This window comes from Antedon mediterranea, chromosome 5 (genome assembly GCF_964355755.1).
Source record: "Antedon mediterranea chromosome 5, ecAntMedi1.1, whole genome shotgun sequence".
Classification (NCBI taxonomy): domain Eukaryota; kingdom Metazoa; phylum Echinodermata; class Crinoidea; order Comatulida; family Antedonidae; genus Antedon; species Antedon mediterranea.
The window spans coordinates 4,108,018-4,122,516 of record NC_092674.1 but is presented as its reverse complement, the minus strand read 5'-3'; the positions used below and the strand labels follow the sequence as shown (position 1 = coordinate 4,122,516).

Genomic DNA, 14,499 nt, shown 5'->3' with positions numbered 1-14,499 from the left:
ACGTACCCTCCATATGCCACTACTAGTTTCACCTTAACTTTATATTGTACTATTATTCCAAGATTTTCTTTATGGCTTTCTTCCCGCAATCTAAAAAATAAAAACATATTTTAATTCTTGCTTCTGTTCTACTGCAGTAAATACTAACCTGTTTTCGCAATTATTTAGCAAAATGTTTTGGATATCTCACATACACACACAATGTTTATTTATATGCCTTAAGCTCTGTCTCCACTATCAAACTAGTGTGATGTGTCCAAATATGGTAGTGATATGCCCAAATATGGAAGTGATATGACATCATCATGTCAATATTTGGGAACATCACATTTTTATGTCACATCAAGGTTGATAGTGTAGACAGAGCTTAAGGCATTTTTATATATTGTTTAAATTGGTTATCCGCACTTGGCGGATAACCCCTTGTTATTGTCAGGATCTTTTTTTTTTTTTTCTTTTTTTTTTTCTTTTTTTTCTATTTTCTTCTTTCTTTCCACGAATTTTGTTGCACGCATATCTCTAATTCTGGCCAACATAAGATTTTGTAACTTTGTCATAATATTGACCTCTAGCGGTAGATGTGCAGGACGTTCGTTTTTTTACTTTAGAGTCGCGCAGCGTAAGTTACGCGCGATTTTATGAATTTCAATGATTGATCATAGATTAAAAACTAAAAGTCATTTTGTATTGAAACTTGGTGAAAATTTAAGTCATATCATGCGCAAACTTTCTATGGATTAAAAATGGCATGTTTCAGATAAAGTTACGCGTGCACGTGAGTTTAAAATTTCAAAATGCGTAAAATCAATTTCTAATCAACTTTCTACGCGTTTCAGGTCATTTTGAGCATTTCAAAATTTCCCACGGGTGCCCAATTTTTTTACGCGCGCGTGCGCACTTAGCGCAAAAACATCTTTTTTTTGCTTGATTTTTGTTTTTTCAGCATTTTCTAGTAAATTTACCAATTTTCAATCAATTTCGACTTCAAATCACGTCATACGAGCACGTAGAATTGAACAATTTGCGCGCGTTTTTGATGAAAAAGTTCAAAAATTCGTCAAAATTATGCCTTTTTTAAAACAGTCATAGATTGTAAACTACGAGGTGAACATTTTTAAAATTTCAGATTCTGGAAGTAAATGAGTTGTAGATATCAAATCATGTATCGATATGGCTAACCGGACATGGTGACGTCATCGTATGGCCACTCGAATATAAAATATAGGATTTTTTTCTCTTTCGTATAGCTCATCACATTTAATAGAGCGCATCTCCACTTATCCGTATTCCATTGCCCTCCATTTCTTTATATTGTCTATGTCAATCAATTATCTTTCGCATGATTCACCATTTTAAAAATTGTTATGACGTCATCATGTGCAAAAGCATCAATAACTTTGGTCACTTATTTTCACCTATTCTGAACTGTATGTAGTACGTATACGGTATATAGTGTATACCGTATACACTTTGACGTGACACAAAATAGAGAGCGCACTCACATTTTTTCAATGGCATAATCGTTTTTATGCGCGCAATATTTTAACGTATGACGTGCACGTGGCTTTAGGACTGCGGATAACCTAACTCGTCCGGAGTGACGAGTTCAAATCTAGTTTTTTTTTATTTTATTCAATCGAAACCAACAACGATAATTACCGCCACTAACAGGTTTGATACAAACAAAGCCAGGACTGTTTAAAGCACCTTGAAATAAGTTATTGCAGTAAACACATTCGGAAACGTGTGAGGGCGCAACATACTTACATGGTTGATGATGCTAAGTTTGTATCCTCGTGTTTTAGTTTTCCATCCAATGCTAGGCCACGTTTGTCTCTATTGTCATCCAACAGTGGAGTGATATAAAACACTTTAGACAACGTCTGACTTGGTTTGATAGGTAAGCCATCAGATGCACTATAAAACAATTGTGAATATTAATTATTTCAAGGATATATTAATAAATCTAGTCTCTAGTATAATTGGTTTCTGTAATGTACATTATTCTTTCTATTATATACAGTTATTTATAGACTTCAGAAGTTAGAATATTGTCATCGATTAAAATTAAAGATATATTTTCCCCCTAAACAGTTTTTTTTTTCAAATTTGTTTTTAATATGCCATTTTAATGTCATTATTCTTATTCACTTTGACAAAAAAAAAATTATTTACTTAAAAAAAAAAAAAATAAATACTTAATTATCTGTCAGACAATGGTTTTTAGTTATAATTATGTAACATTTATAATTAAGGCTTATTTAAAGTAATTTTTCATGTTTTTGGGGGACAATACATCTTTAATAAAATGTTGATAACAGATAGAAACAACACCAAACTCACGACTCTGTTTCAAAGACAGCTACTGGGCATTTATATTGCGCAGTTGAGAAGAGGCAGATGTCCGCAAACTGGCGTACCGCTATACGAATCTTCTTCACCGTTTTATTTGAATTGTTAGTAATTTGAACATTTACAGCAATGCTTTCCCCATGATAATACATCTAAAAGATAAGACTGCTCATTTAATTTGGGTCATGTAAACATTGCGAAACCTTCACTTGAAAAATCTTCTTTACCCATAAGCTAAAAATGTTGTACCTGCAAACAGTTGCTTTTCATTACAATACAATAGAACCCCTCTTTTGGGACACCGCTATTTAGAGGGCACTCCAATTTAGGGGAGACTCCTATTTAGGGGACACTCCTATTTAGAGGGCACTCCTATTTAGGTGACACTCCTATTTAGGGGACACTCCTATTATTCAGGGATCATTTCTATTATTTAGGGGACACCGCTATTTAGAGGGCACTCCTATTTAGGGGACACCCCTATTTAAAGGGCACTCCTATTTAGGGGACACTCCTATTATTTAGGAGACACCCCTATTATTCAGGGATCATTCCTATTATTTAGGAGACACCCTATTAGATTACACCCCTATTATTTAGGGGACAACCCTATTTAGAGGGCACTCCTATTTAGGGGACAAACCTATTTAGAGGGCACTCCTATTTAGAGGACAATTTCCCATGAAATGAATATTTTAACACTAAAGTGAACTCCTATAGGTGACAGCACTAAAAGGAGGCACTTTGTTGGGTCCAGAAGGTGTCCCCTTAATAGAGGTTCTATAGTACTTACCTCTTTATCTAATGAGCATTCGAGGTGAAGAGGTGCCGGGCTCATTATAAACTCTTTGCTCTCCTCCGCGGTAGGCTGTGGTCCTGTCTTGTCCGGGGCATACGTTACTTTACGGATTGCCAAACTTACAGAATTTCTCTTATGCGGTTTATCGTCTATTGTTTCTGTCAATAAAAAGCCGATTATGAAGATAAAAGACTGTATCAACTAGTGATGTTTAAATATATAAAAATGCCTAAAGCTCTGTCTACACTATCAAATTAGTTTGACAAAAAAAAGTGCTATGTGCCCAAATATGGTAGTGATATGCCCAGATATGGTAGTGATATGACGTCATCATGTCTATATATATGGGAACATTACATAAACTTTGATAGTGTAGACAGAGCTATAAATGAAAATAATTAGATAGCAGTACTCTAATAATTGATGTACAGTTCCGCAGTTTTTATGCGCAATATATTTTTAGTCTTTGATATGGTAAAGGATAATTTAAAAAATTAGTACCTGCAACATATGTTTTGAGTTCGTAATCAACACCACAAGGTTTGCCGGTGTCACCTGGTGCTGGTTGCAATGTTACCGATGATGGTGAGTTCTGTGGTAACTGTTAATTGAGAATTGAGTGTATTAAATAAAAACAGCTAAAACAATTTATTTACATTGTTCAATCCAGATACTGTATGTGTATCTCTGAATGGTTTTGAGGTGATTATAGGGATTTTTTTATTAAGTGACTTACAAATTATTAATGCAATACGCAAGCAAATATTTATAGGATAAGAAATAGCATTTGTACGTTTGTTCCTATACAATTTTTTGCCAACTACACCTGTCCACACAAATGGGGTATCAAAATGATCAGAATTATACTAACAAGGTTTTAAACTACATTAGAAAACTTGAAAAGTGGAAGGAAAAGGGTGTGGTATATTTCCTATTGATTAGTTACTATAATTAGATTGTTATGTATTTATAACCTTGTATATTATTTGGTAGTGTTTTTTGGAACTTTACAAGAAAAGAAAAATGATAATAATAATAATCAGTTTAAACGTTTTTTTGTGTAAATCTACAGTATGTCATTTTAAGATAATAATGCTTAAAATCCATGTAAGCTAAATAAAAAGACACACAGTCTTGAATATACACGGCAAAATCTTCCTTACCTGAAAACAAAACGGGTACGCGCTCGCGCCCAGCTTCTTAATCAGTCGTTCTTGTAAGCGTGTCAAAGGTTTCTGTTCATCTGGAATCGGTGGGTACACCTGCATGGAGGCTAGGAATAAATCTTTACGAAATGTGAGACCGAGAACATCAAGGTCTTCTCTGCCATATCGGAATGCTGCTAACACGTGGGCAAATACTTTGCGATCTTTTAAATATTCATGATCTACGAGTACCACACCATCTAGAAACAACAATTGCTTGATTAATTCAAATAGAATGAGATCACATGGGTAAAGTAGCATTCAAATTCTTTTACTAATTAATTTAAAACAAATTATAAGTAGAAATTTGGGACCCAAAAGTGTTCCCTTAATAAGGGTGTCCTATAATTAATACGGCTTTACCACGTTGAAACACCGGTTCTCGTCAGATCACCGAAGTTAAGCGATGTTGGGCCTGGTTAGAGCTTGGATGGGAGACCATCTGGGAATAACGGGTGCTGTATACAAAGCTGGGGTCCCGTTAGGCATTTGAAATCAGCACTGCTGACTCTTATGGCAGCCCCTGCATCTAGTATCTGCCTCAGACCTCTGGTCAAGGTGGGCACTGGACGAGAGAAGCCCTTGATCAATGTTAGGACCAATCAAGGTGCTTTAAACAGTCCTGGCTTTGTTTGTATCAAACCTGTTAGTGGCGGTAATTATCGCTGTTGGTTTCGATTAAATAAATAAAATAAAATAAAATAAATAGGGATTGGTTATAGTGGTAAACATTATTTTTTTCCTTCTCCACTTGATAGGGATGTCTCCTGAATTGGAGTGTCCCAAACAAAGTGGTTCTTCTGTAATTATTTAAATAATTTAGATTTGCATAAATGATACAGTTAGAACACACTACCCATGTTTTACATCTTTTACATGGATTCAATAATAAAGAAAAAGAAAAGAAAATAAAGTATGATTTGTTTTATTAACTGAAATCAGCACTGCTGACTCTTATGGCAGCCCCTGCATCTAGTATCTGCCTCAGACCTCTGGTCAAGGTGGGCACTGGACGAGAGAAGCCCTTGATCAATGTTAGGACCAATCAAGGTGCTTTAAACAGTCCTGGCTTTGTTTGTATCAAACCTGTTAGTGGCGGTAATTATCGCTGTTGGTTTCGATTAAATAAATAAAATAAAATAAAATAAATAGGGATTGGTTATAGTGGTAAACATTATTTTTTTCCTTCTCCACTTGATAGGGATGTCTCCTGAATTGGAGTGTCCCAAACAAAGTGGTTCTTCTGTAATTATTTAAATAATTTAGATTTGCATAAATGATACAGTTAGAACACACTACCCATGTTTTACATCTTTTACATGGATTCAATAATAAAGAAAAAGAAAAGAAAATAAAGTATGATTTGTTTTATTAACTGTTCTTACAAAAACGAACCAATAATTTCTTATTTTTTTTAAATATAAAATGCAAAAAAAGAAAGATAATAAAAATATTGACGCAGGTGTATAGAGTGTGCCAATCAAAATTGAACAGACATATGCTCATGCTCACAATGCACTTTGTAATAATGTCAGTTACAAAAAAAATAATTTGTATTCATTAAAAAACCATCTGATGAAAGTAACAATTATTGAAAATATTCAATACATGTTGTGAAAAGATTTTGACAAATTTCAGACATATGTTAAAATTATTTCAATAAATTCTAAGATTGTGAGTGGGCGTATTTGAAAAGCTATTAAATTCTAAATTATCAAATTATAACATACTCTGAAAAAAGATAAAAATTGTAAACAGCACAATTGTTTTAGAATTTAATTGTTTGGTCTTATAATAGCCAATTTGCAAAACTGGCAAGTATGGCAAGCCAAGAGTGCATTTAAAAAGACACAATAAAGATACAATTTCATTGCCAGATGGGGTTTTACAGTAGTATGAGGTCAAATTATGTAATTTTCATATTTATCATCAATTATGATGATTGCATAAAAAATGCAAATATTCATAGGCAATTTCAGAAGAAACATATTTACATGGTACTGCGAGTCGTATTTAAATATTAAAAAAAAAATTTGTAATTTGTAATAATTTCTTTTATTTCTTAGCCATTACAGACTTGGGTATGATAATTGCAGTAATTACTACTACAACTACATATTTTGGGTGAATATTTTTACTACTAATTAAAAAGAAAATCTCATTAAAATATTTTAAAATTATGGAATTTGTATCAAAAGTACTGTAATTAACATTCAAATCTGTGCTAATTATATGATGGTTATATGATGAATTTCTAATGAATAAATTAACTTGTAATCGTAAAGATTAGGGGATATAAACTGGTTAATCTGATGTACTTACCAACTGGATCGATGTGCGTTAGATGGTCAACAAAATCTCGTTTACCCAAGTAAGTTGTAATCTAAAAAGCACACAAACCATACAATTACCAATATTTAGAAATGTGGGAAAATACTGAAAAAAATCATGTATAGAATAGCGCCGTACAGTCACAATAGTAGATGAAGTATTAAGTTTTGAATTTGAATTTTTGAATGTCTTTATTTGGTAATTAATAAAGGTTATAAAGGCAATTACAACATAGAAATGAAAAAAAAGATTTGTGAGGAATACGAAAAGTGAAGAAATGAGGGAGATGAATAGTAGAAGGAATGGGAGAATAAGAAAAGGTGAGAAATAAAGGATTAAGAAAAGGAGGAGAAACAGGAAGTGAAGAAAGAGGAAGAATTTTGTGAATGGATTTTGGAAAAAAAAAAGAAGATGGAAAAGAAAATAGGAATTAGGGAATAGGAGGGAAAAGAAAAAGAAGAAGAAGAAGAAATAAAAAGTGAAGAGGAAAAAGAGGAGGGAAAATGGAGCTAAACAGAAGGTTGATCAGGGAGTTGAAAAGTAGGAAGGAGGATCAAAGGTGAACAGGCAGGAGGAAAACCAATATAGATAAGGAGCAGAGCATGCATAAAGCTCTGTCCACACTATGTGATTGATGTGCCCATATTATATGGACATGATGATGTCATTTATACCATATTTGGGTACATCACTGCCATATTTAGGCACATCACACTTTTTTTTGTCAAACTAGTTGGATAGTGGAGAAAGATAAAAAGGTTGATGATGAAGACAGATCAATACAGCAACTGTACTACACACTACCATTAATTACTAATACTAACTATTGTAATTATGTACTAATAATATCCTTTTATGTCATTATTTCCATTAAGGTTTAATAATCAGAATGTCCGCAAAAACTAGTACATAAATATTTATGAATTTTGTATTAAATTATTAATTGTAATTTGATCGTTGGATACCGATGCCAAAAAAAGTCCCGCATTTTATATAGTCAATGTTTTTTCTTTCATTTAAAGCCATCAGGACTGGTATTAAAATGTTCATTATTGGAAAGTCACAAGGCCACAATATGAATTTAGTCATTGTGTCTTGTACAGATAGCTAATAACATAGTCCATAAAAGCTTTAATGGATTAAGCGCTGTTTTAATTCTATCGGACCTAATAATAATAATGCATGAGAAAGAAGCCACGAGACTCTACAGCTCTCTATGTCAGTTGGTTGGTCAGTCGGTAAACACTAACTTGAGCACGAGACTGCAGTCATGTATATGGCCTTGTTTAGTAAATAGTGCATACTGTTTTTTTACATGCTGTTATTGTATCAAGCAAGGACACATCCCTTGACAACCAATATGAAATTATTAATTTTTATCAAATTTAATCATTTTTTTGCCATTTAATTTAACTACAGTATGATCTGGCTTCTAATATACTGTACTGTAAATATGGGTAAATATTACTGTAATCGTCATAAGATTTGATGCAATCAAAAATGAAAGGTTACAGTACCTTCCAGGGAACATTTTCGCCAGTGTAGCGTAGCAAAAAGCTATACAAAACAACCTTATTGCTACACATTTTGAAAATTGTGTAGCAAAAAATACAATACAAAACTATGTTTCTCGACTTAAAAATCAGTTTGATTAGCAATATTGCTAAACAAAATTTTTAAATGAAAATTTTCCCTGCCTTCCATTAACTTAAATATATAAAAATGTGTCTTTCTACCTGGATTTTGAGACTTAAAACATTAATGCTTCTGTGCCCCTCGTGGCCAGAACATATTCTTCTTTAATGGGCTATATTTTAACCGGTGGTTAGACCAGTTCGTTTTTAAATTTTGAGACTCAATCACATTTTTGGCAAAGCGTTCCAACAATTTTTACATCTTATAGAGAACATATTCTGTCTTGCTTTTAATGGTTACCATTACGGTGCTTTTGGGCAGACCCTTTGGAGGCTACTGTAATCCCACCCACCTCTCAAATTTATTATTAGTAACCTTTTCCGTTTCCGAAATCATGGATTCGCCCACTAAGTTTTTTTTTTCCATTTTGTTGCCTCAAATGATTCGAACCCTTCATGATACAACAAATGTGTTGTGCCACTGTATACTCTGGCGATTGATATGTTTACAACAATAATATTTACAAAAATAAATGTATTACGGTATATAGCTTGTCAACGGTGCTGCTTGTCAATAGAAATGATTTAACAAACCTAACATGAAATATTATGCGAGCACTGTGTATAAAATAAATACTAAATGTCTTTATAATAGAAATAAGCTAAATATAGCAATGAAATTATATAATGACAACCTAAAAATAGCTTTTATTTTTATATGATGACGTTAGCAGTCAAATCCTTCTTAAACACAAGTTGACATTTTAATGTTCCAAAAATGGTATTAATAGATTTAAAGAATTCATTTCTGTTTTTTTGGTATGGTTGGAATTCCCTTTTTTCGTATTAGTTTATGTACAGCGCTTAGAGGTTTCACAACATTAGGCGCTATAAATCCAGGATATTATTATTTTGTTTGAATTGAAATATTTCTATAAATAAAATAATTAGGTTATGACGATAAAATAAGTATATTTGTTAGGGAATTATTGTAAACAAATGTAATAAAATATAATTTATTTTGTCACTAGAATCTTTACGTCTTGTTTGTAGTGTAGCTCTGAAACAGAACGCTGTTTTAAGGTCACATCAACCAAAGGTTAATACAAACAGTGAAAATTAGGCCATTCATCAACAGATAGCTGTTCGGGAGGTGTGTTGTTAGAAATCTAGGAAATTAATATAAAGAGTGGAAAAGTCTTCAATCCTAAAACACGATTTCAGAGTGTGCTGCGTGAATTTATTGCTAATAATAATTGCCTTTATTGCAAAGAAAACGCACTAACAACATTTTACAGACAGGAAATTTATCATCTCAAATTTAAGTGTCTGTTACAGTAAAATTATACTGGTATCTTTATATAGTGGATTGTGTACAGTTTGATGGTTTAATATGCAGTGACCGTATTCACAAATCACATTTAGTAAAAACATTTTCATCATACTTATATTCCACATGATATTAAGCATTTTACATAAAATAGTTAATATATCCCTTAATAATAAAAGTACTATTTTAAAGGTTTTTATGTGCTTATTTATAGCCCAAGTGCTCAGTGGCCATATTACCTATCACACTTTGAGAAAAAAGGTCTATAATGTAAACACTATTGAAGTGAAATATTTACCCCCCACCCTCCCATGAAAAAATATTTTTTTGTTCAATATGCCATTTTAATAGTCACATAATAGTTATTCACTTTCACCAAAAATTGGATTGAAAAAAAAATAACTTGCATGAAAAACTATGATTTAAAGCAAAAAATAGTCAAATTGACTGGAAGTCAATACTGTAGATTGGTTGAATTTAACCGATTTTGTTTGTCTTTCTGTTTTAGGGTTTTTTTTCTACGAAAATGAATGAATTAAAAGTCTGATTGTATTAATTTTTATTTTTCATGATTTTGGGGGCAAAAAATTGCCACTTCGTTCTACATAGCTACCGTACTATACTGTATAGCTATATAAACCTAAAAATATTGTTGCTAAAATAGAGGGAAGGAACTTTATGAGATTTATACACATAAGAATGTATTGAAAAATCCATATTTATTTATTATAATAAAACCTTATTGTATTTTCTTCATTATTATAATTTTAGAAAAAAAAAGTTCACCTGTGGTATATTTAGATTCTCACAGGTGTTAACAATCTCACTTAACCACTTATTCCTCCTGATGAGTTTGAAGATCTAATTTAAGCCCATGGTACAAGATGAGTGCTAAAACTAACTAGACTAGTGGTAACCTATGCTCCTTAACAGTGGGTACATTGAGAGTAAAAGGACCTGGGAACCTAATCTCATTAAACCTCAGTGGCTTAAACATATATTGTCCCCCTAAAAAAAAAAATTGTTCACATTTTTGTTGTTGAATATGCCATTTTAATGTCACATTTACAGTAATAGTTACTTGGAAAAAAAAAAAAGTCAAATTGTCTATCAGACAATGAATTTTTGGTTAAACTTAACTTAATTGTTGTCTTTATATAAAGTGAAATCATAATTTGTTTTCGTTTTTGTTTATGGAAGTAAATTATAACGTCATTAATACTGCAAAATTGCCTATTTAAAGTCTTTTGTTAATCTTTATTTTTCATGTTTTTGGGGGACAATACATCTTTAATGGAATAGTGTCTACATATATCATTATAAGGTTGCATTATAAAGCTCAAGAATTTCAATTTTTCTCTTTTAACTCAGATTCATTTAACCAGATTCGCGTCACTCATTTAGGAAGTTATATTCAAGAGAACGGAAACATTAGGAAACAGTTACCATTCAGTAGCTTAAAGTTTACTACGGCTGAAAAAATGAGTATTTGGAAACTCGAACTGGGCAAAAGAGAGACTATGAAAGCATTTGCTGATAAATATTGGGATACATGTAGAAAGTAGTATCGTGAGATGAGCGGCTGTTTCTTGTAAGAAATATTTCTTGTTTAAATCTTATTCTAAACATGTACAAATCCTACAGCTTTGACTGAATTCTGACAAGTGAATTACTATATTTCCATGAACTTGTTCCCGAGTATAATACAACCAGTTAATTTCCCCACAAATTTCATTCATCGATCAGTGGAAAATTACTTCCATTTATTGTCATTTGCATATAAAATAGAAATTCTGTTTGCTCTGAGATATACAAAAGCAGATAAATGAAAAACTAAAAAAACAATTATAAAGTTTCACATCACTCTCATACGGTATACTGTGACAAGCATTCAGTGCCCGAATGGCAGCTGAATAAAAGCTGTAACGAAACCTTACTAGGTACTATAGTGTATTGTTTGGGAAAAAAAAAGGTTGTTGAAAAGGATGGTTAAACCGGGATAATAAAAATTGCCCTTTAACATTTAATACATGTATATGTCTGAAATATTATCTTTCCTGATATTACTTTATTTACATACCTTTCCGTTTGGACTACTCTTCTTGAAAACTCTGTCAAGAAAAAAAACATCAAATTTAAATTAAAACCCATTTAAATCATTTTAAAATAACTGGTTGGAAGTACACACCTAATGGGTGACAGTAGCTTAGCTGCTTTTGTGCTTTCCTGGCAGCTAGTAACTATGATTTTATATTTTCTCCTTGTGTTGTGTTTTTTTTAATTTGTTGATTTGTATTATATTTTGTAAAATGTATCTTTTGCCTGAATAAATAATAATAATAATAACATAATAATGATAGTGTCACTATAGAGATAATATAGTTTAGTGTAGTTCACTATAATATCTTTATGGTGGCACTGAATCTTGGTGTTTTATCAATTCCACAGAGTGTTATGTTCGAATCCTGTCATAGTCAATTAGTCAATTGTTTGTCATGGTTATAACTATAGTATTTACTGACATGGTATATTATGTTACATTATGATTAATAATTTAATTTTGATATATGAGTTGGCATACAATGTCTTCCTTCATATAATTACATCAATCATAAAGAGACTGCGTCAGGTCGAAGGTCATCGTAAATTATATCTTTAAGTATCTACCAATAAACAGGCAATAAATTAAACAAGTAATATCGTATCCATGGATATGATACAAAAGATGATATTGAAATAAGACGTCTCAATTTGAAATTAAGAATATGACACAAAACTAATGACAACAGAGCTTTACAAAACATGTTATTAAAAAACCAGAAAACTCAATCAGGTTTTAGCGGAAAATTGTAAAGAAAAAGTACAGTACATCATTTTTTCAATAGTAATTAAAGAAAGAATAAATAAAAGGAAATATAATCAAAAAACGCTTTTCTCACTCCTGAGGATGATCAAAGTGTATTGATCGAAACGACGAGAAACTCAACTATATATACAGTATATGTGGTGTACTGCAAACATTATATCTACTGATTTCGCAATGAAAACCTTCAAACAATATTCTTTTGTACATATTACAATCAATTCAATACATAAAGGAAAAAATCACATCAGTTTGATTTAACACACACTTTCTATCATCGTTGTTTGTATCATTCAAAATATGTATGCAAAAAAGTATACACTACTCCCGGTAGCATAAATAGCTTTAAAATCATTGAAAAACAAACAGAAATATTCTGTATTCTCAATACATAGGTTTAAATTGATTGATCATAATCAACTTATTTATGGTAATGTGCAAAAGCATAGATTAGTACAAAATGTGCTAAGTTATTAAAGTTAAACATGCTAAAGCATGGTGATTCCTCACCAGACTCCTCAACACAATTTTGGCAGAGTCTGTATCAACTGGCGACATAATACATAGGTCATAGTTCATCAGTTAAGTTCATGATGAGGAACCATGTTGATTACTGCTAAACTATGATTTTAAAAGTGTTAAACTTTTCTTTTTATAGAATGTGAAGTTATACAGGTAATAATCTAAAGAGATAATGAGTTTTTAGAGGAAGTGAGTCTGTGTAAACATTTTTTATTTATTTTTATTTATTCGGTATAATAAAAATACATCCAATTACAAAACGACAGTCAAGGACTGAAATGAATGGCATTACAAATATATAAAAATAGGATAAAATAGCTATAAAAAAATAAAACCATCCTATATTAAAATTGAATATCGTACCATGCATTAGTTAGGAAAACAGACATGAATAAAAAACATCAAAACATGCACTTCTTAAATATCTTACAATACTGGGGTATCAGATTTCAACAAGGAACCAAACAAGGCCCATTGAAAAACGAAAAAAGGAAGGCTAATGGTGCCTATTAATTATATCAACCATGGTGGGAACTAGTGACGACCTAAGTCTGCTGGTTTTACAATGAGGTAATTCGAGAAATTGATTGACTCAAAGGTCGTGTTTATACAACACCCTAAATTTGAACACGGCTTTAATTTTTAGCGTGTTGTTCGGACCGAGGTCAACCCACCTTAACGTTTGCTGTTATACTAGAAATCACGATACCGTGTTATACCGGAAGTTTCATAAACACGCAGTGCATGCTAGGATAAAAGGTCAAATCGTTGATCGCTTGAATTGGCGGAGTTGTCAACAATCATCGTCGCCTCCTCGCTGTATGTCCGATGTATTCGCGCGGTTTTTACCATTTTCATTATTGTCTTCGTTCACGTTTGCATTGTATTTATTTTGTTCTCGTTTCATTTAAATTAATAAAAGTTATTTTAAGGGTTTCATTGTTTCATCTATACACTCTATACACTATGGAAGAAGATGCCATTTTGGCGATGTTATTTTTTATTCTGTTTGGAGTGGGAAATGATAGAGGCCTACTACCACTACGAGTTGGCCCCACTAGGCTAGGCGTAAGACGTGGTAGGAGGATGATTGCTGGCAACGAAGCAGCAATAAATGGGCCCAATCTTGTTAGCAACGTCGCATGACATGATTGATATTACGACCTGTTTTAACAAGAGGTCAAAATATACCCTGAGGACACTTCCAACACGGTAACGGTGACCGGGAATCCACAAAATTTTAGGATTCAGCCAAGTAGCCTTTTTTGCAATTAAAATCTCATTACACGGAATCTCTTTGTTGTTATACAACACACTTCTCGTAGGCGTGTAGAATATGCCTGTAATAGCGTGTTGTATAAACGCGCCCTAAGAGACCGAGCTGGTTTATAAAGAGGGGGAAGTATTTGGTGGTTTCTGTAATTACAGGATTTTAGTCTTGCATGAATGTTAAAAAATGAATC

General features: G+C 32.2%; 1 protein-coding gene and 1 pseudogene across 1 annotated transcript in view; one reads left to right on the top strand and one right to left on the bottom strand.

Annotated features, from left to right (window-relative positions):
* Window positions 1-14,499, bottom strand: part of LOC140048552 (beta-arrestin-1-like) — a 45,409-nt gene that overhangs the window by 10,331 nt on the left and 20,579 nt on the right. Inside the window, exons 3-10 of the mRNA XM_072093295.1 lie at window positions 11,732-11,762; window positions 6,679-6,739; window positions 4,315-4,556; window positions 3,653-3,752; window positions 3,146-3,309; window positions 2,344-2,504; window positions 1,768-1,917; window positions 7-90 (exon numbers count right to left, since the gene is read on the bottom strand). Of these exons, the coding sequence (XP_071949396.1) occupies window positions 7-90; window positions 1,768-1,917; window positions 2,344-2,504; window positions 3,146-3,309; window positions 3,653-3,752; window positions 4,315-4,556; window positions 6,679-6,739; window positions 11,732-11,762 (993 nt within the window). The remainder of the gene's footprint in view (window positions 1-6; window positions 91-1,767; window positions 1,918-2,343; window positions 2,505-3,145; window positions 3,310-3,652; window positions 3,753-4,314; window positions 4,557-6,678; window positions 6,740-11,731; window positions 11,763-14,499) is intronic.
* On the top strand, window positions 4,706-4,823 carry LOC140050628 (5S ribosomal RNA; annotated as a pseudogene).